The 25,505-nt window shown below is 39.7% G+C and overlaps 1 protein-coding gene across 6 annotated transcripts in view; it reads left to right on the top strand.

Moving 5' to 3' along the window:
• EVI5L (ecotropic viral integration site 5 like) overlaps positions 1-25,505 on the top strand; it is a 62,442-nt gene that overhangs the window by 4,141 nt on the left and 32,796 nt on the right. For 3 of the 6 annotated variants that reach the window (XM_056822030.1, XM_056822029.1, XM_007489528.3), the window contains 7 exons: positions 4,544-4,796; positions 5,402-5,591; positions 19,469-19,693; positions 20,008-20,082; positions 20,787-20,912; positions 23,296-23,439; positions 23,779-23,868. In XM_056822030.1, the coding sequence (XP_056678008.1) occupies positions 4,627-4,796; positions 5,402-5,591; positions 19,469-19,693; positions 20,008-20,082; positions 20,787-20,912; positions 23,296-23,439; positions 23,779-23,868 (1,020 nt within the window). In that variant the 5' untranslated portion in view covers positions 4,544-4,626. Of the gene's footprint in view, positions 1-2,718; positions 2,851-4,543; positions 4,797-5,401; positions 5,592-19,468; positions 19,694-20,007; positions 20,083-20,786; positions 20,913-23,295; positions 23,440-23,778; positions 23,869-25,505 lie in introns of all 6 variants that reach the window. The other 3 variants (XM_007489527.2, XM_007489529.2, XM_007489530.2) reach the window with 2 other exon arrangements.

A 25,505-nucleotide genomic window follows, 5' to 3' on the forward strand; every position in this document is an offset into this window, starting at 1 on the left:
CTCTCCATATTGTCTCTTCTATTTCATTTGACTCTCATGACATGTGGGAGGGATTCTATTTCAGTGTGTAGACTGGGTCCTAAAGACTATATTTCAAGTCAGAAAGAAGAAAAGTCAGGTGACTAGATGTCATTTGAAGCATCTATCTCCTTTACTTTGAGAATTCCCGAAAGATGAGTTGATCTGTCCCCTTCGTTATTCTCCTATCAAGGCTTTTATAGACTTTGAGGAAAGCTTCTCTTATAGTTCTACTTCTAACCAAACCATAAAAATGAAAGATTACCATCTTCCTACTACTTGGTTCTGGATTTTTGTGGAATTAAGGCCCCTTGATAGCTACCAATGCATCATCTCCCTGCTTCTCTAATGGTTGAACAGGTTTATTCTTTCATCTCAGAAAGAAACTGAGGCACTGTGGAGGACAGAATTAATTAACCTGGCTAATAGCAAACTAATCACAAAGGAAGAAAACCTGCTAGATGTGGGTTGAAACCCACTTTCTGGATCAGATGGAATATTCCAGTAATGACAGCCCATCTCTTTAGGCATCATGGTCTTAGATATATTGCTTCTGTTATTACTAATACTCCTAATAGTTATAATAAATAATAATAATAATAGCTTACCATGAACTAGCCTCTATCATCAAACAAGAAACATCTGCTGGGCAATGAAAGCCTGAAGAAGACAAGAAAGAGCAAATTGCAATGCTATCTCAAATGGATTTAAGTGCCAGCTCTGCTACTTGCCTTGTAACCTTGGACAAATTACTTCCCATGGGATGCTGTGATATATTAGGAATTGTACTGGATTTGAAGTCAGGGAGACCTTCTATCTCTGACTATTGGTGTTTGGCCATCATAAAGTTACTTCATTTCTCTAAAGTGAATTTCATTATCTATAAAATGGAGATTCTTTTCCCTGCCTCCCAGAGATGTTCTAAGAATCAAATGAGATGATGATTGTAAAGCATTTTGTAAAAACCTTATAGCACTATATAAATGCCAGTTACTTAAATTATTATTATTATTATTTTCCTCTCTGGGACCATTTTCCCATCTGTAAAATGAGGAGGTCAAAATCAATGATCTGTAAGGTTCCTTCCAACTTCTCCATTCTATAATGATAATAAAAGTCAGAAAGTGTAGACAGGGCCTAGGCTTTTGCCCTGGAAGTCCAAAGGAAGTTTTTACATCTTTCCCAAAAAGTATGAGAGAGATAGGAGTTGAATAATTAAAGGATAGTAATAGCAGCACAGCTGAGGTGGCTGAAATAGGAATAGGTTATGTTAATCCAGTGGAAGGTTTCCATTGTTACACTCTTCTAATGTTTCTGTTAAGCAGTGACTGAATTCTGAAATGAATGTGTTTATGTCAGAGGAGAGTCTCCAAATTTGCCATCCTGAGGATTGGAAAACTTTTTTATTTATTTATTTTTTTGCTTCTTAAGAAAAGTAGTGTCCAGGAAAAAGTACATCACATTTTATTGGAATTATTGGACTATTCTCTCTGGGTTGAAGCCAATTATCATTCAGAAGATGCTTGGTGTATATTGATGTTCTAAAAGCTTATAGTTATATCAGACAAACTAGAAAATGTGGTTCCCTTTGAGGTCTTTGAGCTGGGAAGAAATCTGTGTTCTTAAAGACCTAAACAACCATTAACACATAGGCATAAATGGGGAGATCATGAACATGGTGTGTTGTGGGGAGGGACAAGGGAGAATTCAGGTAGATGGGTGGACAAACTGGAAAGCATAAATAAAATGTTTGTACAGGCAGGAAAATTTGGATTCCATGTTCCTTATTGGCAGGGAGGATTCTCCTTGTTTTATTAGAATACAAAGATCTGGGGGGGGAAAGGCTATATTTATGAAAAGGAGACGCCATTTTGAAGAAATTTGAAATCTCATATGAAATATGTAGCCAAAAAACCAGTAGCCCAAACTCTATTCTAAATTATGTCTGGATAAGGATGTTGTGAAGTCATTTCAGGATGTGTCTAGTCATAGCATTGAGTATCAAGAAGGGATGTGTCCCATAGCCAGTAGAAGTCTTTTCCAGTGCCTAGGCATTGTGCCCAAGCAAAATAGAATATTGCTAAAGGGTCAGAAGCAGCAAGGACTTTGTGGGAAGTGATGGAGAAGTGAATTTCATGCTAGTCTAATGAACATCTTGTCCTTAAGTTTGCAAATTTCAGACTGATGTTTTTCAATAATTTCAACTCCCTGCAAAAACTGCTCATTCATGTGAGAAATACCTGGCTGATCTCCAGTAATTTCCCACTCTAGTTTTATCTTGAAAACCCAAGTCCAGGCTATTCCCTCACCTTATTTGGTATAATGGAGAAGGGGAGAAAAATAAGGAATCAGAATTCCTAGGTTCTATTCCTGGAACTGATATTACGGATATTGGAACAATTCTTTCCTCCTTCCTATTCACTCCACCTTCTCAGTCTCAACGCTCCTCCTTATTAAAAAAAAAAAGAAAGAAATGGAAGAGTCTTAGTTCCATTTCCACTGGCCACATTTGGCCTGTTGTATACTTTGAGCTCCTTGGACAAATTTAGGCAATAATTACGATGATCCCATAATTCCAGCTAGTTTAGAAATCTCTCTGTGCACTTATTTTGTCCTCTTTCCTCCTCTCCCTTCCCCCTGAAATTCTTGGGTGAATCCTTTAGACTCAGCATTTTCTGTTCACAATTCAATTCCCTCCAGCCCCAGCTGCAGACTTTGACTCTCTCAGGAAGCGCTTGAGTGGACTGCGTTGTCAGAATCTTAAGAATGATTAACCCCCAGTTAGGCTGAAGTCATCTTCACTGAGTCAAAACACCTCCCTTGGACTCATCGGTAGGTTGTTTCTGGGACAGGAGGATCACTAAATTGGCAAAGATGTAGATAGAATGGGAAGGTTGGCCCTATTGCTTGGGACAGCAGATGGAAGTGGGGCATAGAAGAGGAATATTTCCATAAATCACTTATTTTGCTTGAAAATTGATAAGGGAACTGTTTCATGGGTTGCTTATGGCATTTGGAGACTATGGAGAGAATAAAATGAAGTTCTTTAAGTTTCCTACTAGGCAAATGTGAATTGGTGAAGCTTCTACATATTTTAGACATCTAAGTGTGATCAGTTCCTTTTCTCCTCACAGAGAAAGGCTAGGCCATTTCCCTCATAATATGGCTAAGGAAAAAGCAATAAGTGGTTTGATAGAAAAAGTATATAGGAGGAATCAGGTATCTAGATTCTTAGGCCAACCCCCATAGCAATTGGCAGTTCCCTTTCTGGTATATAAGTGTGGTGCTACCTGTTCACTCATGGTTATTGTGGCTAAGTAGGAGCAATTACATCAGTTCATCCTAGAGATCAATTCATCTGACTATGGGATCTAGCCACACATTTTCAAGCTTTGATCCCAGGGCCTACCTACTAAAAAGACACAGGGGTTATTTAGCTGAGCAGCACCAAACATAGTGAAGCTCCCCATATCTTGACTCTTGGACCTAAGCTTCTGCCTCTATGCTATGTGTATGTTATGTCTGAAAGCAAGTGTATCTTGACCATTCTACCTATGGCTTCCAGCTGGAAGGAAAAGGCAGTGTCTTTGAGGTATTAAGTAGGTGAGAGTCTTAATACTATGAGGAGTGTCAAAGCAGAGCCCCAGAAGCCCCATTGGGTCTGGGAGAGGGGGAGGAGGTTGAGGAAGAATGAGATCAGGAGTTATCTGACTTTGGCCCATATAACCAAGAGGACAAATTGCCAGTGCTTTGATCAATCCTGGACTCCCTGCTAAGGGAAAACTGACTTTTTGGCCCATTAACAAACAGCCACATAATTAATGGTGAGTGGTAATTGCCTCTGTCAGTGCCAATAGCACACTCTAGTAAATGAGATGAGAACTATCAGATGCTCAGCTTAGAGGGCAGGATGGTGGGAGAGGATTGTGAGGGGGACAGGGGTGATCAGGAAGGAATGCAGAAACAGAAACACCCATAGCATTAACAGCCCATATTCTCTAGGCACTGAGCCTGAATTCTATCAGTATTTTGGAGCACTGTGGTATATTGTGGGACTCTGGCAGAAACCTTAAGTACTATAGAATACTGTTGGTATAGAGTAGTATGGGTTATTTGTTAAGGTTTGGGGAATATCTTTTTTAGATGCTGTTAAATTGTATCGAGTACTTGAGTACAACAGGAATATTTAAAAATTAAGTCTTGTTGCTTATTGTTCAATTAGAATTTATCTGTGGCCCCATGTGCCATGTGGGAAATTATCTTCCTTATTTCTTAAGGATCCATCTCTGATCTTTCCTCTTTCTGTAACAGAATTATATGCAGGAGTCAAATTCTGAAAATAGAAGGATGCCGGCTAACTTTGTGGGTTTGGCTGGAAGGCAAGCTGGGGCAGGGGTGGACTAGGGAAAATTGATGATTGGTTAGTAAGTAAAGAAAAATGATTTTGACATTGGGTGAGCAATCAAATATGTATACTATGTGGTCAGTATTTGGTATAACTAGCCTTGTTTCTCTCATGCTACAGATGGAGTTGTAACCTCCCTCATTTGGGCCTCCTGTGATCCTCTTCTCTTCCCCTTCAAGTTCCCCCATCACTCACCGTTTCTGATGAACATCCCTGAGACCCTGAGCCTTCCCGGCATGGCGAGCCCAGCCCTTAGCCCTGACTCCTCTTCCCATGAAGCCCTTTCAGGCCCTGCCTGTTCTCCCACCTCAGATTCTGAGAACCTCAGCCCAGATGAACTGGAGCTGTTGGCCAAGCTAGAGGAACAGAATCGGTGAGTGAATAAAGGGCTACTTGCTTCTTAAGTGAGACATGGAAAAAGGGCTATCATTTTTACCAATCAATTTTACCAGTCAAATTGCTCATAATACTATATAAGGAACTACACAAAGACTTGTGTGGATCCATTTCCACGCCTTTAAAAACTGATTTTCCAAGACAGACATACAAAGAAAGGAGAGGATCCAAGGAATTGGGGCAGAAGGAGAAGCAGAAAGTCCTAGGGGAAAGTCTGGGATGGGGAAAGTTTGGAGGAAGTATGAAATGGACATGAGAACTGGGAGATTGGACAGGATTAGAACTTTACTGATTTGGGGTTGAACTGGTCTGATGTTAGGGGTGTGAAGATCCTGCTCTTGCCCTAGCTACTATAGCTCTCCCCTCTCATTACTCCCTGGCTACTGAACAAGGTCCCTAAAACTCCATGGTTATTAGGCTGCATATATGGTCCCACCCAGGCAGAGTGACAAAGTAGAAATCAAAGGCCCAAGGTCCACCTCTAAGAAAATGGCACCCAGTGCCCAGGGAGGAGAGAAGAGTCAGCCAGTTCTTCTGTGACAGTTATGTTTCTGTGCTCTGTTTGCCCTTCTTCCCACCCAGGCTTCTGGAGGCTGACTCCAAGTCAATGCGCTCTATGAATGGTTCTCGGCGAAACAGCGGTTCTTCCCTGGTGTCCAGCTCTTCAGCCTCTTCCAACCTCAGCCACCTGGAAGAGGACACTTGGATCCTCTGGGGCCGAATTGTTAATGAGTGGGAGGAGTGGCGACGCAAAAAAGAAAAGCTGCTCAAGGTAGGGCTGGTGAGGAGCAGCACTAGCTCTTTCTACAATTCTACAGTGGCAGAGTCAAGCTCTCCAGACTGGAGGGGAGGGGTGTCCGTTTACTGCACTGATTACTACTAGTTCTTCCCTCATGATCATTGTTGGCACCAATAAACACTGCCACCCACTATTTGTAGGAAACTCAACTAAGCCCTCTGAGAAATAAACAAGACATGATTCCTGTGAAATTTCATTCTTGAGGAGGAAGATAAATTAATAATTAAAATAGCAACTAATAAACAAGTATTTATTAAGCCCTTACTTTGTGCCAAACACTCAGAATGCAAAAAGAGGAAGCAAAAATAGCCTTTCCCTTCAAAGGACTTAAATTCTAATGGGGCAAACCACATATATATATATATAAAAATCAGTATATACAAAATAAATTCAGAGTAAATAGAAGATAGTCTTAGTGAAGAAGGAACTGGCATTTGAGAGGATTTAGAAAGACTTCCTGCAGAAGCTGTGTCTTAAGCCAAGGATATTCTAAAAGTTAGAAGTTAGATGGGAAGGGCATTTCAGCATAGGGGACAGCTAGTACAAAGGAACAGCAACAAGAGATGAAGGGTTTTATGAAGACCTACAATTACACTAGTTATTACTAGACTACAGAATTCATGGAGGGTAGCAATGTGTTAAAAGATTAGAAAGATAGAAAGGAACAAAGTCGAAAAGAACTTGAAATGCCAAATCAAAGATAATGAGGCACTATTGCAGCAGTGCATGGTGTAGTGACATATGAGGGATGACCTATGCTTTAGGAAAAATCTCTTTGGCAATATGCAGAGGATGAATCAGAGTAGGGAGAACTGAAGCAGGAAATCTTATTAGAACATTGCTATACTAATGATCCTATGAGAGGCCATGAAACATAGTAGATGAAGAGCTGGCCTCAGAGACAGAATTGAACAGGTTTCAAGTTCTGACACCTTTGATTCCTATTAGCTATGTGATCCTGGGCAAGTCATTGAACTTCTTATTGCTCCCACAATTGTCTTAAGACTATAAGTATGTGCCAGTCTTCATTGGTAAGGGTTTCTTCACTGAGTTCCCAACACTGATGAAATCACAGGACAAAGAAAAGAAAGAAAATATCTTTTAATAAGTGTCAAGTGAGTATAGTCATGGAGTTCAGAGGGAGAGATTATTATTGGCTGAGGGGTTAGGAAAGACTTTATGGAGGAAAAAAGAACTACATTTGGACCTGAAAGATTGTATAGACCTAAAATAAGAAGAAAAGTGAGGAAGGACATTCTAGTTGCAAGTCAAACACTATAAATGAAGATCCAGAATTAGAAATTTATATGATGTATTCATGGTGTGATGGGGAAAGTTTTGCTATAGTGGCAAGATTTGGTAGGGTAATAAGAGCCCAGCATTAAAGAGAATAGTCAGGAAGAATCAAGTGGTTTTGAACGTTCAAGTTAGGTCTTATGCTTGTTAACATTTATATTGGTTTAAATGCAAGGAATCATAACTTATGTTGTGCAATGGACCCTTTTGGTGCCTAGTTGAGGCCTAGTGAGTCAAGTCAATAACATTTATTGGACACTATGTACCAGGCACTGGACTAAATGCTCAGGGTACAAAGAAAGGCAAAAACAGGCCATGCTTTCAAAGAGCTCACAATCTAATGTGTGAGACAACATGCAAACAACTATATGTAGAATAAATTAGAGATAATCTCAGAGGGAAGGCACTAAGATTAAGGAAAACTGGAAAAGGTTTCTTGTAGAAGATGAAGCTTTAGCTTAAACTTGTGAGAAGCCAGTAAACAGAGATGAGGAAGGAAAGAGATCTAAGTATGAGAAATAACTGGTAAAAATGTAGAGTCAGAGGATGGAATGCCTTGTTCAAGATATATGAAGGCCACTGTCACTAGATCTCAGAACATGTGGGATGGAGTAGGGTATAAGAATACTGGAAAAAGAGAAAGGGGAAAGGTTAGGGAGGGCTTTAAATTATTTATCTTCAGAACAATGTTTTTAAATGATAAAATAATGAAGGAAACCAATTATATAAGAATACAGTTCTTAAAATATTCATAGACCCCTTAAGACTCCATGGTCTAGAATATACTTAAGGAATAACAGAAGAGTTAATGATAATGTACTGGGCCATGCTAAAACTGGAATCAGAAAACCAAGGTTTGAGCCTTATGTCAGAGTCTTAACTTGCTGGGTAACCCAGAGCAAGACATTATCTCTGCCTCAATTTTTTCATCAATAAAATGAGAAGGTTAGATAGTGTGGCCTAGACACTTGGGATATGAAATAAAAAAATAAGTGTTCACAAGGAGCTAACATTCTACCTGGGGAATATGATGTAATAATAATACAGATAAGTACATACAAAGTAAGCTCAGTTTGGAGCAGAGAGATCCCAAATTGGGAAGATTAGGAAGAGCCTTAAAGAAGTAATGTGTGAGCTGAGGCAGAGTTGAGAGGTAGAGTAGCTGCTGTATAGGGGCAACCTCTGTAAAGGCCTAGAGAAAGGAAATGGAATCTTGTGTTCTAGGAATAGCCAATGAGACAGAATCTCGCCTGTGTGTAGAGGAATAACATGTGTAAGTCCAAAAAAGGCAAACTGGAACAAGACTGTGAAGGAAATTTTAAAGGCAGATGAAAGCTTATTCAGTAATAACAAGGTAAGGTAATTCTAGAAGAGAGTATTTAGGTGGCTAACCACCTACTTACACACTAGCATGGTTAATGGTGAGAGTACAAACCTGGATGACTCGAAGGGTGGCTGACTTTTCAACTTAACTTGGCTCCCTAGATAGAAATGGAGAATTTCAGAAAAAAGGTGAGTTTTAAAAGAAAGATAATAAATCAAGCCAACTATGTGACACAATGGATAGAGCACTGGGCCTGGAGTTAGGAAATGCTGAGTCCAAATCCTGCATTAGAGACTTACTAGCCTGTGTGCCTCTGGGCAAGTCACTTAATTTCTATTTGTCTCAGTTTTCTCATCTGTAAAATTAGGGTAATAATAGCACCTATTTCCAAAGGTTGTTATATGTTATATGTTTTTTTCTGAATTCTAAAGCACTTGACAGACATTAAAGGACTTTGTAAATGTTAGCTATTATTATTAGGTCTGAGTCTGTTTCCTCATCTGAAAAAAAATAGGGGATTGAACTAGATGAATTTTATTTCTTCTAGCCTTATCATTCTAAGATTCTAGACAGGATTAGAGATTTAAACCAAGAGGTTGGTAAATGGAAGAATACACCACTGTGAAAGAAAGGGAAAAAATGGAACTGTTGAAGCCACATGTAAGGTTCTTAAGAGCTCTTGAGGCAAAAACAGTGGCTTATGTTCCTTTGGGATAATAAAGAAGATAGATAAGTGCCAGGATGTGTGAGAAAAGACTTCACTGGACACAGAAGGAAGAGATGTGGTATGATGAATAACCCCCCACTCGGTGGTATGGACAGTGACTATGCACCCTTGACATAGCCATTTAAGAGGTAGGTTATCATTTTGGAATATGTATCCAGGACCTAAGAACCTTGTGAAGTTCATGAAATTCATCAGCTAATCCCTATAATGATTTGTATGAGGATGGTTTATACTGCCACAAAATATCGATAGAGACTGGGAAGCCCTGAGTAGTAAAATGAAGGTCTTAGGGGCCACAAGTGGCATTTTAACCACTACTTTTAATTGATGAGGCTTTCAGAAAGGAAGATACTGAAAGTGATAGCAGCTATCTGTGTGTTTAATAGTGTCAAAGAATAAGATTTGCTGATATGCTTCATAAAAACTCACAAATTCAGAATGATGGATTCTTATCTAAGTATGACATGAATATTAGGAAGAATGTGCTTGGCAACCTGATCAAGAGGGCATTAAATTATAATTAGAGGCAGAGAGAGGTAAATTCATAGATATGATTGCAAAACTAGACACTATAAATTATACCTAGAAATAAGGAGGTGTGTCTCTTGTTCATTCTTAAGAGATAATAATAGGTAAAAGGGCCCAAAACAATGCTAAAATTTCACAAATATGTATGCCACTTACAAAATGTGGATAATAAAAAGTTGAACTTGAAATTTAAACACAAATATGTAAATAAAACTTTATAGGAACCCCCAAGACTTAGTAGGTTGTGAGGGACTCATTTATTTAATGCAAATTTTATGAAGTGCCCAATGTGTATAGTGTACCATACTTGGGCATGAGGGGAATCTAGTGAGAAATTAAAAGGAGCCCCATATTACATTCCAGTAAATACATAACTAGAATGTAGTAATGGAAGAACATGCCTTGTTCATGTCAGAGAAACAGCTCTTCCAGAATGACACTCTACATTGGGAATGTGGGATAGCTGCTTTGAGAATGAGCAGGCACCCAAACCAAAGCTCAAGACCTTTTGGCAGAGGTGTTGTACATAGGGTTCTTCTACAGGTGTGGTTTGGACTAGATGTCCTGTGGGATCCTTTCCAACTCTGAGATTCTAGGACTCATAACTGCAGAAGTTCAGAAACATAGTAGAGAGCTTTTAGATGAATATAAAAGGTAATAGAAATAAGTGATTATCAATTTTCTATTTTCTCTAATTTTCCATCAGTCTCTCACTTGCCTCCTTCCCAGCTTCCATAAACATTCCCAGGTCTCCCCAATTCTCGAAAAACCAAACCAAACCACCTTCTCAAGTAATTGACCTACATCTCTTAGCCCTTCTGTAGTCAAAAGATAGGACTGGGACTTATTGGGCCTATGATCCAATTTCATTGGTACAGGAAAGACCCATGTGAGGAAACTCCATTCCCAATGCAAGTTAACACCTTTTCAGAAATTTTTAGCCTTAAAGTAGGTGCCCAGAGCCCTGAAATGTTAAGCAGCTTGTCCAGGATCATATAGCCATCATGTGTCAGAGTGAGGGCTTGCATCCAACTGTGCCAGGTTGCTTTCACAGTAAAACCAATAGGGAAAAAAAAAGTTTTATACTTGCTGATTCAACTTCCTCTTCTCCCTTGTTTTTTCAAGTTCTTGCAAAGTAGCTCCCAACTTTACCTCTTATCTGAAACTGCTATTTAAAAGATTATGATAGTCTCTTCATTGCAAAAACTAATGTCCTTTTTTTAAAAGCACCCATCTTTCTTGACCTCTCTAATGTTTAATCCACTAGAATGTAAGCTTACCCTCTCTTCTTAGCTGTTTTCTCTTTCTTGATTTTTTGTGACACTCTGCATTCCTGGTTTTCCTCCTACCTGTCTGACCACTTCACTCAGCTTTCCTGGATCATTGCCTCTCTCTGTGCCTAATAATAGGTCTCTCCTGGGACTCTGGCCTGGGCTTTTTTTTTCCTTCCTTTTTACAACCTTTTGGTGCTTTCATCCTAGATCCATCCGCTTAACTCTAATCTTTTTTTCTGTGTGGAAACTTCAGTCCCACATTACCAGCCACCTGTTGAACATCTTCAACTGGGGGGTTCTAAATCCACCTTCCCACTAAACTTTTCTATTTTGTTGAGGGCTCCATCATCCTTCATTCCTCAGTCTTCTTTACTCTCTGCTCCTCCTCCCTATTCAATTGATTGCCCAAATCTTGTCAATTCTACCTTTACAATATGTCCCTTTCTGAACATTCATACAGCCTCCATTCTACTTCGGGCCTATCACCCAGACTGTTATAATAGCTTCACTGGAGTCTAGCTTTCAGTTTTTTCCTTCTTCAAGCCTTCTACAAAATTATCAAAATATTCTTCATAGACCATTATCTGACACTTTTACTATCCTTCTCAATAACCTTCAGCAGTTTTCTGTTGCCTCTAGAATAAAGTAAAAAAATTCCCTGCCTAGTATTTACAGCCCTTTACAACCTAGCACCAGCCCACCTTTCCTAGCTTATTGTCTATTACTCCCATTTGCACAATATTTCAGTGAAACCAAACTACTTGGTGTTCCCTAAATGAGTCATTCCGTCTTCCAGTGCTGGGCTTTTGCACAGACTTTTGCTGATACCTAGAACATACTCCCTACTTACTTTCACTTCTTAGATTCCTTGACTTCCTTCAAAGTTCAGCAGGATGTAAACTTCTTGAAGGTAGGGATTTTTTGTTTTGTTTTTATATACCTAACAGTATAGTGCTTCATATCTAGTGGGTGCTTAATAAATACTTTTTATACTATGCTACAGACTGCCTTTGAGTTCACATCACTAAGTCAGTAGATTTGATAAACTCTGAACTTGACTGTGGGCCATTGAGCTTGATTTTGAGTCCTAATGAGACTAAAATATATTATTAAAGGGATGGAAGGTGAACATCAATGAAAAGGAAGCAGTGATCACAAAGAGCAAGCATGGTCTTATCAAGAATAGGTCATAAGATAATAACATCACAGATTTAAAGATGGGAAGGACTTTGGTGGGCATCTAGCTCAGTCCCTTCATTTTGCAGTTGAAAAAATTGAGGCACAGAAAATTTAGCTTTCTGTAGACAGGTTATGCCCAAATAAACTCCATCCACAAGATAATTATATATTAGATAAAATGTATATTTTATATATACATGTATATCTACACATGTGCACATATATAAGTGTATGCACATATTTGTAAATATACATTATGTGTGTACATATGTGTATATATACACTGATATGACCATCTCTCATTGAACCCTTAATCAAAACAAAGGAGAACAGTTAAACAGAAGTAGTTGCCATGTCATATTGTATATGGCATATATAATATTCTTCATACTAGAAAGAAGAGAAGTGTTCCATCATCTTTCCTCTGGGACCAATATCAGTTAAGAAAATTAGTTGTCTGGTTGCCTTTTAATGTTGTTTTCATTTACATCATTGTATCAAGGTGTATATTGATCTCTTGGTCTATTTACTTCATGCTGTATCAGCTCATACAAGTATTATTTGTTTCTTTGAATTACTCATATTCATAATTTCTTATAGCACAGTAGTATCCCACTATATTCATATACCATAGTTGATTTTCTAGTTGATGAGTACTCAATTTGTTTCCAAGTTTTTGCTATCATAAAAGGGGCTACTATGTTTTCTTTGTTTTTAATCTTCTTGAGTTTATCTTGGTTTTAGCAAAATTTTTGTCATGTTTTTTTCTTGTGAAGGTGAAAAGATATGGATAAACTGATGGGCCAGACCCAAAAAGTAATTATCAATAGTTTAATGTCAGCTTGATGAGAGGCCTCTACTGAAGAAGATACAGGGATTTGTGCTTAGCCAGTACTATTATAACATTCTAATCAAAAGCTTGGATAAAACCATAGTTAACATGTTTATAAATTTTCTAGAAAACACAGTGCTGTGAAGGATAGCTAACATATTAAATGACAGTTAGGATCCAAATAGACCTTAACAAGCTAGGTCATTAAGCCAAAGTATAAAGTCTTATATATGGGTTAAAAAAATCCGCCTCCTATGTAAAAGATGAGAAAGGAGATCATCTGAAAAAGGTGTGGAATTTTTAGTGAACTACAAAGTCAGTAGTGGTAGTCTCTCGGTGACCAAGAATGTCTATACAAAGTCAGTATGAGTCAAAAATAATATGGCAACCAAAAAAAAAAAACCTCAAATGCTATCTAAGGCTTTATTAAGAAAGCCAAAGTGTGGAAGGTCATAGTTTCACTAATCTTTGCCTTGATTAGACTATATATAAAGTGGTGTGTTCATTTCTGGGTACCACGTATGATAATGCTGAAGAGGAATCAGAGGAAAGAATTAGGATGATAAAGGACTTCACACCACATAAGGGTCAACTGAGAGAGAGCTAAGGATGCTTAAGCTAGGTGACATAGTAACAATCTTGATACTTGAAGGAATAGAGATGAACTAGGCTTGTTCTGCTCAGCTCCAAAAGGGAAAGATCTAAAAGCAATGAAGAGAAGTTGCAGAGAACCCTAGATTGAATGCAAGGAAAAACTTCCTAACAAGTGAAGCTGTCTATAAGGGAGCAACTTTCCCTTTTACTAGAGGGTTTAAAGCAGAGGCTAGGTACTTGTCCAGCAAATTGTTAGAAGATTCTTATTCAGGTAAGAGTTGGATTAGATGGCCTCTGAATCTTCTCTAACTGTAATTCTATAGAAAATTCATTATGCTAAAACCAGAGCATCTGATTAATTTGTCTTATTAATAGTTTTTTTTTTCTCAGTAGGCAAGGGAAACTACTGCTCTGAATCTGATTTTGACTGCCAGGGAGCAGCTGCTTAGGAAGTAGAAACACTAGAACATGGAAGAAAGGAGGGTCATGCCATCTTAGGGTTTAGAGCAAATAGGGGAATGCCAAACATAGTCAGACATCCACAATGTTGGGAGAGCAGATTTAAAAAGGTCAGAGAGAAAATAACAATATTCCCAAGACAAGAGACTCTTAAAAGGGAAGCAGTTGTATAATGGATAGAAAGCTCTTAAGGATGAAATTCTGACAATAAGATTATTAATATTTCATATAAGAAAGAAAGGGGGCATTTAAAGAGACTCATGGGGGAAAGAATCTAAAATAACTTCCCAGAGGCAAAGAGAAATGTCCGTGTAACAGCTTGAGAAGGGATGGTTAACCTGAAGAAGTAATGGTGGCAGGTACCAATTGAGGGGAAAGAGGAAAGAGACTAGAGACCATGCTACTGGAAAAGATGGAATAAAGGGCAAGGAACAAAAGAACACAGAAGAATGATAGAATGAGGTAGGGGGGTAGAGGTGAGACACAACAAAGGGCTTTTAGGGGGGAAAAAAAGCTTTCTTCAGAGACAGCGTTGGCCCACTACTAAAGAAGGGTGGTATAATGCTAAAGGATGACAAGGAGAAAGTAAAGCAACTCAGCATTTTTTAAAATTCTTGGTTGTTTTCCACCCTCCATTATGGGGAATGATTATCTGATTGAAAAGAGTAAGATGATGATGGGAGGAGGGGACTGGAAACCAGGCTATTGGGAAGTTAGTCTGGAAACAAAAGATGTCAAGTATAGGGGAAGTAGAAGGGAACATGATTATGGTCCTTAGTTATTTGAGGAGCTGGGTTATGTGGAAAAGAAATTAGACTTGTTCTCCTGGGTCTCAGAAGATAGAACTTGGAGTACTGGGAAGAGCAGGTTGAGGCTCAACATGAAGAAGAATTTCTTAACAATTAGATTTGTCTAAAAGTGGAATGGCCTGAGGTCCACTACTGAGGTCCCCAATTCTGAGAGTCTATGATCCTATCAACAAGACCAAGCCTCTGAAGGGATTATTTTGAGTGTTTTTTAAAGAACTTAATTATTCATCATGATCTTGGGAATTGGACTTAAGGAAAATGGAAGAAATTAAATGGTTAGAGATAGGGAAAATGTTGCCTCAGTTTTTTTTAAGGGGAAAGAATTCTAAATTTTAAATTATAAACTATTATAAACATTATATACTTTATATATACATATATATAAATTATAAACTATTATAAACAGGTCAGCATAATATCAATCCCAGACAAATTCTGTAATGTTATTTAGTGTCAGTTTTATGAGAATTTAGGAAGAGAAATAGTAACGTTTGGGGATGGCAGAGGATGAAATGGATTGTGCCAGTGTTGTTAGAGTAACAAATGAACCAACAAACATTTAATATCTGCTGTGTGCCAGGCACTGTGCTAGGCACTAGGGCAGTGATGGCAAACCTTTTAGAGATAGATTGCCATGCCCACCCTCTCCCAGACTATGTGCCATGCCTCTTCCTCCACCAAGTACCAGGCCTCCCCCTGCCCCCACCCTTATTCCACACAGGGGAGGGAGGAAGTGCTCCTTTTGGACTACTAGGGTTAGTGAAGTAAGGAAAGCCCTCAATGAATGTAATTGGTGGGGTGGGGAAGGGGAGTGGCCCAAGTACTCCTCTCCCCTTCAGCTCTGCCACCTGTGAGCCATCCATCTTCTACCCTATGTGCTCCCACTGGACTGCTTGGGCAGAGGGGTGTATGATGTGAAAAAAATGCCATCAGACACCATGGAGAGGGGGAAGGGAGCAACTACACCTGAGTGCCTCTACCTTTCTAGAAAGGAATTCTGGGGGGTGGAGAGGAGAGGACAGCCATGTGCCCATAGAGAGGGTCGTAGGTTTACCATCACTACACTAGGGATTCAGAGACCAAAAAAGGAAACTATTCTTCTTTCCAACAAACTTATATTCTATTTTAAGAGATAATATGCACATATATAATAGAAAATAAATACAAAATAAATACATAGTGGTTAGGAAGCCACTAGCAGTTGAAGGAATCAGGAATTATTTCAATTTTATGAGGTGTAGGGAAGATAAAATCGCATTCCATTTCAGAAGAACAGACAATACATGAACAAAGAACAAAGGCATGAAAGACAGGAAATGGAATGCCATGTTTGACAGAAGAGAGAAGAATAATTTAACTAAACCATAGGAGTGGGAATAGAGGAATATTTAATGATCCTGGAATGATAAGTTAGGGCCAACTTTTGAAAGGATTTAAAACCCAGAAGAACTTCTATTTAATCTTGTAGGTATTAGGGAGCTACTGGAATTCAAGAAGAAATGTAATATGGTCAGATGTATTCTTAAGGAAAATAATTTTGTCAGCTGAATGGGGGGTACATTAGAATGGGGAGATGAGAGGCAGGAAGACCAGTGAGGAGGTCATTATAGCTGTTCAGGTGAATAGTAATGAAGCCCTGAATTAAGGTGATGATTGTGGGTAGAGAGGAGTTGAATTAAAAAGATAGAAGCAGAAATTACAGGATTTGCTGATTGGATATAGGAAATGAGAGAAAGTGATGAGTTTAAGATAAGCCAAGTTTTTTAACCTTAGGGACTGGAAGAATGGTGGAAGTTCAGTAGAAGGGAAGGTTTGTGGGAAAGACAATAAATTGTTTTGGTCATATTGAGTTTGAAATATCTGTGAACTATGATTCTAGAGAATTGATGATGAATTATGCCACCCATCTCTTAACAAAGAGATGATGGACTCAAGATGCAGAATAAGACAAATATTTTGATACACAGCCAACATAGGAATTTGTTTTGCTGACTATGCATATTTTTACAATGACTTTTCCTCATCAGTGTGAGATGAGTGTGGGAGGATAAAGGAAAATAAGTATAGTGTAGTAAAAAAGAGAAGAAAAGAAACCTACTGAGGCTAATTTTTTATTTTGTTTTTGTTTGTCTTATTTTTTAAATCTGAGAACAAAAAGAAGGCCATATGCAAGCACAGACAGGCAGGGTACCTTTGAAAGCTACAGGAATTACTACATACTTAAAAAGAAAAATAAATTATACATAATGGAGATCTGCAGTCTCTTGGACATTCCTTTATCTGTTCTATGTTTATGGAAATTCCAGTTTTGTTTGGAGTTTGTTAAGTTCAAAATAAAAAAAAATATTTTTTTAAAGGAAGAGATATATCTCCATGATATTCAGTTTGAAATGTCCAATAGGCAGTCTGTGATATAAAACAGGATCAAGAAAGAGACTGGGACTAAATACATAGATCTGAGAGTTATCTGCATAGAATTGATAACTAAACCTTTTAGAGCTAAAAAGGTTGTCAAGGGAGTACAAAGAGAAAGGAGGAGAGGTTCTAGGGAAAAGTCTTGGGGTACATGCACTTTTAAGGGATATTACATGGATTTAGAACTAGCAAAAAGAGACTGAAAAGGAATAGTGAGGCAAGTTGGAGAACCAGAAGAAGGTAGAATCCTAAAGACCCATCTAAGAGGAAAGGGTGGTCGACAGTGTATGAAGACGTAGAGAAGTGAAGTAGGATGGGTCAAAGATCATTGACTGGTCCAATATAGCTGAAGAATATTCATTCAGTATCATCTTGGACAGAGTCACCAGTGGTATGCTTTTTGAGGCTCTCCTCTGTTCTTGGTTCTGTTCTATATTTTTATCAGCATCTTAGTTGAAAGTATAGATAACATGCTTACCAGATTTGCAGATGATGTGAAAATGGAACAGAAAGCCTAATTTCTAGGATATTATCTAGGAATAAGGATCCAGCAAGGACTTGCCTGACCACAACACTGTGAGCCAGATCTTAATATGATACAATTTATTAAGGATAAGTATTAAGTCCTATAATTAGATTTTTTAAAACCGTCTGTTTAAGTACAAGATGGGAGAAGATTTCCAAATGTCAATTCATGTGAGAAACACTTGAGTGTTTTTAGTTGACTTCAAGTTCCATATAATCCAGCAGTGTAGTATAAGTCAGAAATAGCTAATGCTATCTGAAACTACATTAATAGAAGTGCAGTATCTGAAACAAAGGAGACTATCATCTACGTTTAGTTTTGGATGCCACAGTTTAAAGGCTAACAAGATAGAATAGGTCTAGGATATTAGAATCACAGAATTGCAAAGATGGAAGGGACTTCAGTAGCCATCTAATACAACCCTATACCCAAAATAATCTCCAAAAATAGACGAATGGACTTTCGCCTCTGCTTGAAGATCTCCAGCAAAAGGGAACCCACTAGCTACTGGACAACTCATTCCACTTTTGGAAAGTTTAGATTAAGAAAGTTTTTTTTGACAGTAAACCAAGTTTGCCTCTTTGTAACTTCTACACATCTTCCTAGTTCTGTCTTCCTGGGTCAGGCAGGTCAAATTTAATCCTCCTTTCATGTGACAGCTTTTCCAGTCAAGGAAAGTGTCCAGAATGGTGAGAACACTTGAAACTGTTTTTATGTGATGATCTATTAAAGAACTTAGCATTTAGAAGAGAAGATTTGGTGGGGAGTTTTATCAAAGTTAATTAGATATTTGAAGAGCTCTCATGAAAGAAGAATCAGACTTGTTCAGTGGGCAGAACTAAGACCAGTGGGGAAGAAGGCTTAAGGAGGCATATTCCAGTGTCATATGAGAATTGCCCATCCACTATAACTGCCCCAAAATGATAAGAGGAAACCTTCACTCATTAGATACAATACCAGACCTGGAGCTGGGAAAACCTGGGTTCAAATGTGGCCTCAGATACTTCCTAACTATGTGACTTTGAGCAATGTATACTTAGTATCCATTCTAAGACAAAAGGTAAGGGTTTAAATTTTAAAAAAGAGAGAGACAACCTTCATATTGGAGGCAATATGAGCAGAGGTTTTATGACCTACTTGTATAAATAATTCATGCTGTGTAGTTAAGGGTCCACCAGATGACCCCTGAGGTCCCCTCTGATTCTGAGATTCTATGATTCTAGTGGAAGATGAGATTAGAATTATATATATATATATATATATATATATATATATATATATATATATATATATATATATATATGGCCATGATTGGGAATTTAGATTCTACTTGGTAAACAGAAACAACCGAGTGTTTGAGCAGGGAAGTGACACATACAAAAAGTCCTGTTTTAGGAGAAACAGTATGGTTCAGTGGCTAGAGAATGAACCTCAAATTCTGGAAGATCTGGGTTCAAATCACACCTGTACCAAATGCTGACTCTTTGACCAAGGACAAGGTACTTATCCTTCCAGTGCCCCAGACAACTCTCTAAGGATTGTCAGTAAGCATTTATTAAGTACCTATTATGTGGCAGACATTGTAGGGAAGGGGTTTCCTTGTAAAGATGGAAGAAGTTCTCAGAGAGTCCCACGAAATCACATGTAGTAAAAAAGAAAAAAAAATCTGACATTGTGATGTGTAGTATTGAATGGAATAGGGAAAAATTAAAAGTGGAGATTCCAGTTTAGAACTACCTTTTGCCTATTTAGGGTTCTTTTTCTCCCTGCCCTATAGTTTCCAACATGAACTTCTGAGCCTAAAGCTTCTTTTCCTCTACTAAACTGAGAGGGCACCAGAAACTCCATTGTAGCCTGTCCTATCACTTTGGATCTTCTGCTCCCCAGGAGCTGATTCGGAAAGGCATCCCTCACCATTTCCGTGCCATTGTGTGGCAGCTTCTCTGCAGTGCTACAGATATGCCAGTGAAGAACCAGTACTCAGAACTGCTCAAAATGTCATCCCCCTGTGAGAAACTGATCCGTCGAGACATTGCCAGGACCTACCCTGAACATGAATTCTTCAAGGGGCAGGACAGTTTGGGCCAGGAGGTCCTCTTCAACGTCATGAAGGTAAATGGCATGGGGCAGGCCGTCTACATGGGGATCATTTCTTCTGCAGAAATCTCTAGTCAGCTTTCCAGCCCCTCACTTCCTTCAGAGTGTCATGGAGAAAAGATTTTTTTTTTTTCAGTATATGGCAATAAGTTTGGGATACTTACTTATGGGAGATAGCTGATTTCCAGTGTCTATTTTTTATCTTTCTTTCAGGAAGACTCTGAAGCTTTTACATCTTACTTCTTGATTTTCTAAACTGACCTCTACAGGGAGAATCAACTGTTCTCCTGTTCCCAGATCATTGTTACTATTCTCTTCTTCTCTTCCAGGCTTACTCTCTGGTGGACAGAGAGGTGGGCTACTGTCAGGGCAGTGCTTTCATCGTTGGCCTGCTTCTAATGCAGGTTAGTGGGCTGGCCCCTGATCCTATAGCAGCTGCCTGCTAAGTGTCCCCCTGTTTATGCATCATGTGTGTGGCTCTCACCCTGGGAATTCTTGGCTTCTGTGGTTATTTTATTCAGTTGTTTGACTTCCCTGGGATGGAGTGGTAGAAGCACTTGACTCTTTTGTGTCAATACTTATATCCGACTGTTAAGACATGATATGGCACTGAGCTAGTCCCTGTATGAGATTTTTCTAACTTGTACAACCTAGTGGCAGGACAGAGGGCAGGAATCCCAAGTAGCAGCCATCCTTTCTCCATCCTTTTTGGGGTTTGAAGATAACTCAGGATGGGCATTTTGAAGGAATGTTGAGGGAAGGATATGAAGGAGGGTTCAGCACCATTGAGCCATGGGGAATTCTTCTAGGTCATAAAGGCTTATCAATGGGACAGGGAACAAAAAGATGGGAGAAAAAAAAAAAGAAACATTCTGGAATTTGAAAGAAAGACCATAAGAAGTCATAGCCCTATGTCTGCCTTTTAATTACTCAATACCTTGCCTGACTGACACAGGTAATATCAAATAGAACTCTTCCCTACCCCCATGTATTAGCAGAGAGGCCAAGTGAAGGATATAAGAAATTTAGAATATTATTTATCCTTGAGGAACCTCCAATCCTGTCTTGAACCCTGTTCAATACAGTGTCTTTCTCTTTTCTACCCCAGATGCCTGAGGAGGAGGCATTCTGTGTATTCGTCAGGTTGATGCAAGAATACCGCCTTCGGGAACTCTTTAAACCCAGCATGGCTGAGCTGGGGCTCTGTATATACCAGTTTGAATACATGTTACAGGTGAGATCTGGGACATCAATTCTAGTGGTTTGCCTTTTTTGGTGAAGGTCTGATCCCTGGTTTGGATATTTGACTGATTTTAGTTGTGTCAAGAGTCCTTCATCAAGCCAAAAAGAGCCTACCCAGGTGCCCCATATAGAAGAATCCAGACCTGAGAGCTAGGTTGGTAAAAATCCTAGAGGAAGTATATAGCTTCGCATAACTCCTGAGCAGCCAGAGTTGTTTCCCCTTGCCTTTCTAGAGTTGTCTTTTAAGCCTTCTCATTCTTGTTTCTGGAAGTGCTTTAGGAATTTTAGAACTAAGAGTGAAGGAAGTATTTAAAACTCTATCTCTTATCCATATCAAATTGTGTGGCCTGGCTTAATCATAAAGGGAAACCTTACCTGTGTGTTAACTACCCCTTCTCTGCTCTGTCCCCCTTTTCTCCTCTGTTCTTCCTCTTCTTGGCAACATACTGTAAAAAGCAGCTTTTATGAAGGAAGTTACTTTGAGGAGGCACCTTACTTGAAAGTGTACCCCTCTTTCTATTGTTTTTGCCTTTTCTTCCTCCTTTAGAAGGGAATCTGACTTTATTTGACCCTGAGTTACAAAGCCTGAAGGGGAGGCACTGGGTTGAGTTGATTGAGAAAATGCATAGAATGCTTAGAGTGATGAGGGGAGGGAGAGAGAGAGAGAGAGAGACAGAGAGACAGAAAGAGAGAGACAGAGATAAACAGATGAACTGAGAGAGACATAGAAAGAGACTGAGACACACAGAGACAGAGAGCCTTCTGCTCTGTCTCTATGGGTAACAGAGAAAAATGTCTACCTGCCTCTGCTTATTAAAGGGGATCCAGCAGATATATTTGTTTATAAATAGCAGCCCCCCACCCTGCTCATGGCTGCTAGACAGAGCTGTGCAAGTTGGCCCCTCAGGACTGAGGAAAATAAAGTGACAAAAAGAGGGCAAGGCTTCACTATAATCTCTTCGACTTTACCTTCCCAAAGACTAGGATTAGATGTGGATTCCTGAGGAAATAGAAAGATTCTTCAGTTCCTGGGGTGTTCAGATACCTGAGTCAATAGAATCCAATTTTACCTTAAATTTGATTTCTTTGTCCTCCCCTTGATGAAAATCTACTTAATCTTTTATCCTCTCTACCAGGAATGTCATGATTCTCAAGCCAGTTAGCCCAGAAGATCTAAAACTGAATATGTTACTAAATGTTATCTGAGTCAGAAAGCTCCCCATTTTGGGAGAAGTCAGCAAAGGGGTCAGGGGAAGGCAGAGGGGAGATGATTGGAGCACTAGACTTACTGTTTCCAGTTCCATGAAAGATATCCTGAAGGACCCTAATAATTTCCCCATGCCCTACTCCTTTCCTTAGTTTTGTAAAAGGGAGGGGTTTTGGGGGTTGGATTAAATTGGTCCAGTGTCAGTAGGTTGACTGCAGATCGGAAGACATTCTGACCAGGACAGAGCCTGGTCTGAGATCACACACAGACTACTCAGTAAAATGGAAAGGTAGGTTTAATTAAAGAGAATAGGTTAGAGGGGTATGGGATAACCCTAAAGCTAAGTTTACTAACTAATACCCCAAGGATCTAATGTCTCTTCACAGAGATTCTTCAGAGTGGTTGTTCTCACTTCCTAAAAATCCGCAGTCCCTGTTCTTGATAAGCTTTAACTAAAACCCCCTTTGGATGGCATTAAGGTACTGGTTTGTGTAAGTCTGATAGGGCCAAGGGAAGGTCCTAGATCCAAAAAGGACCTAGACCTGGTCTCACAATCACTGCAGACAGCTGGTTGGGATCACCAGGCTCTGCTCCGATGAAATACAACACACAAGACAGCAAGCAGTACAGGAACAAGGATAGGATCAGCCACTAAGGAAAAGCAGTCACACCCTCCAGATACCTCCAAAGAGAAAGCTAACCCCTCAGTTCCAGTCTAACCCTTCCTACAAAATTCCAGAATCTTTTCATGGCACTCTCCTTTGCAAACTTACACACTTTTCTACTTACCTTAACTTTTCTGTATAACAGTTTCCCTCATGGTTAAGGGTAGGGATTTGATAAGAAGACCTACAAATGTCATGTAATGGAGGTGGGGGGAAGGCCATGGGAAAAGGAGGGAAAATTCAAGTCTATAACATTAGAAAGAAGTGCATGGAATTAAGATGCTCAAAGAAAGAAATAAGAATTGATGTAGAAGCCAAAGAAAGGTGGATACAAACTGGAACATGAGCTTCCCTCTGTGGTTAAGATGAAGTGACTAAAACACAGTTTCACTGAGGCTGATGACTGAGTTCTGATTGGGGTCAAGGTGAGTTGTATTAGAGGCCTATCTTGAGGAAACCTTGTGAAGAACACTGAGACCTCTCTCTTCTTTATTTTTTGGCAGGAGCAGCTTCCAGACTTGAACATCCACTTTCGATCCCAGAGCTTCCATACGTCCATGTATGCCTCATCCTGGTTCCTCACACTCTTCCTCACAACCTTCCCCTTGCCAATTGCCACCCGAGTTTTTGACATCTTTATGTATGAGGTGAGGGCTATGATTTGGCAGGACTTGTTGAAGGGTAGAATTCACAGTGACCTAGATTAGTGTCAACAGGCCCAAGGATAACAGTCCAGTTCTCTTCTTTGCTAACTAATTCATGATTTTCGCTTTCCTCCTTAACTTTCTCTAGCCTTGCTATATTTGTTATATTCTGCTCCTTTTTTTGACTTCTTCCTACTTAGGAAGGTCTCTTTTCTCCCCATCCTGTTTCCACCTGCTTGGCATTTCAAATATAGCAGAGCCTTAGGACTGAGAGGTGAGAAATAGGTGGAGCCAGCATCTCTGGCCCTCATTGTAAAAACAGGTAACTTCTTCCCATTGCAGGGACTGGAAATTGTGTTCCGGGTAGGTTTGGCCCTACTGCAGGTGAACCAGATGGAGCTGATGCAGCTGGACATGGAGGGCATGTCACAAGTGAGTGGAGGGAGGGAGAGGCTATGAGCCTTATATAGGCAAGATTCACATCTTGCATTTAGAAAATATATTAAAATAAGGTAAGACCTGACTTGGGAGAAATAAGGAATGAGATTACCCTTAAGCCTTTTTTCAACATATCTAGGAATCTGAAGGCTATTTCAAAAGCCTTCCTGGTGGAAATAAATAGTGGACAAGCATCTGAAGGAGGGGCAAGAGAGTGAATTTGCTAGCCAGGCCATTCCTGGCATACAGGGCATGAAGGGAATGCAGAGGGCATAGAAAAGGAGGGTAGAACACATTGTTCTGTCTTCTGCCTCCAGCTTGGGTTCCCTGAAGCCACATGCTGCAGAATGTACTTTACGGTAAATTAGAATAATCAAATAGGCATGGCATTGGGCATGGTTTCTGTCTGGGATGTCCTAGCCTACAGGTCAGACCCAGGAGAAAGAGAATAAACAATCCTGGGACGGAGCCTTACTGGAGGAAGAGGTTGATTTTCCACCTCTTCCCTGTCCACCCCCCCCCCCCAATGTTTCCCAGCTGGTGTTTCAGGGAAGAATACACAAAGGCAGTAGTTGTGTCCACAGACACAGGGGGATCCGTTGTATTCAACCAGAGAGGCCAGCTTGTGGTGGAAGAGCAGGAGCCAATGTCCTTGAATCCTTTTCCCTCCCCCACCTCCTGTTGCCAGCCTACCCTAAGCCGTGCTGGGCTGTTTCTAACATTTAACCCTTTTGCTGGGGGCTGTAAAGGCCCTAGGGCTTTTGTTTCCAGTGCCCTGCCATCTTAAGTTAGACTGGACGACTTTGGCTGAGGAAGGTTCCCTTTCTCAAAGCCCACCTTACTTTAGCTTTCTTTAAGATAAAGTTCCTCCCTCTTTACTTCAAGGCTCTTTCCAGGTATATCCTATCCCAGATTTTTCCTTTGCTCAATTCACTTTCGTTCAGGTAAACTTAGTATTCTCAGAATGGTCTTTAGGTACCTCCAGCACTTGCCTTGTCTCTTTCTTGGCTTCCTTGTCATTCTGAAAGCCTTGTCTTTTTAAAGCAGTTTCTTTCTCCCTCTTCCTACCTATCCTTTCATTTTCTCTTCCTCCTCACAATGTCTTTGTTTGAAAAAACCGGGCCCTGAATCTGAAGGAAGTTTAAAAGATAGGAACCTCGAGTAATCTGGCTGGCCTTATCCTCTCTCCTACATTTCTTTTCCCCGTCAAACACAATCAATTGTTTGGGGCCTTTATAGATCTTTGTCTCTTGATTCATTTCTACTGCATCTTAAATATGAGCCCTGATCCAGATTCCCTGATCCAGGGAATAGCTGGATTGAGGGGTAATCCTGCTGTGGGGAACTGGAAAGGGGAAGAATTTGAATGCTGTCCACCATTAACCCTCTAGAGCAGTGGCTTGTCTTTGTGGGATCCCAGAAAGTTAAGGATAAATTTTACACTTGTAATAAAGTTTTCTTGTATTAAAAAATGCAAAAACTATTCTTAGTTGCCCACCAGCTGAAATTGTAGATACCTTGCTCTAGGGCAAACACCTGTAGGGGTTGGGGGTGCCTGGTGACCATTACTGATCAGGGATCCTGAGGGGTTCCAGGGTGGGAAGGGTAGCTGTGACTAGATGTGTCTCCAC

Source organism: Monodelphis domestica, chromosome 3, assembly GCF_027887165.1.
Source record: "Monodelphis domestica isolate mMonDom1 chromosome 3, mMonDom1.pri, whole genome shotgun sequence".
Classification (NCBI taxonomy): Eukaryota; Metazoa; Chordata; class Mammalia; order Didelphimorphia; family Didelphidae; genus Monodelphis; species Monodelphis domestica.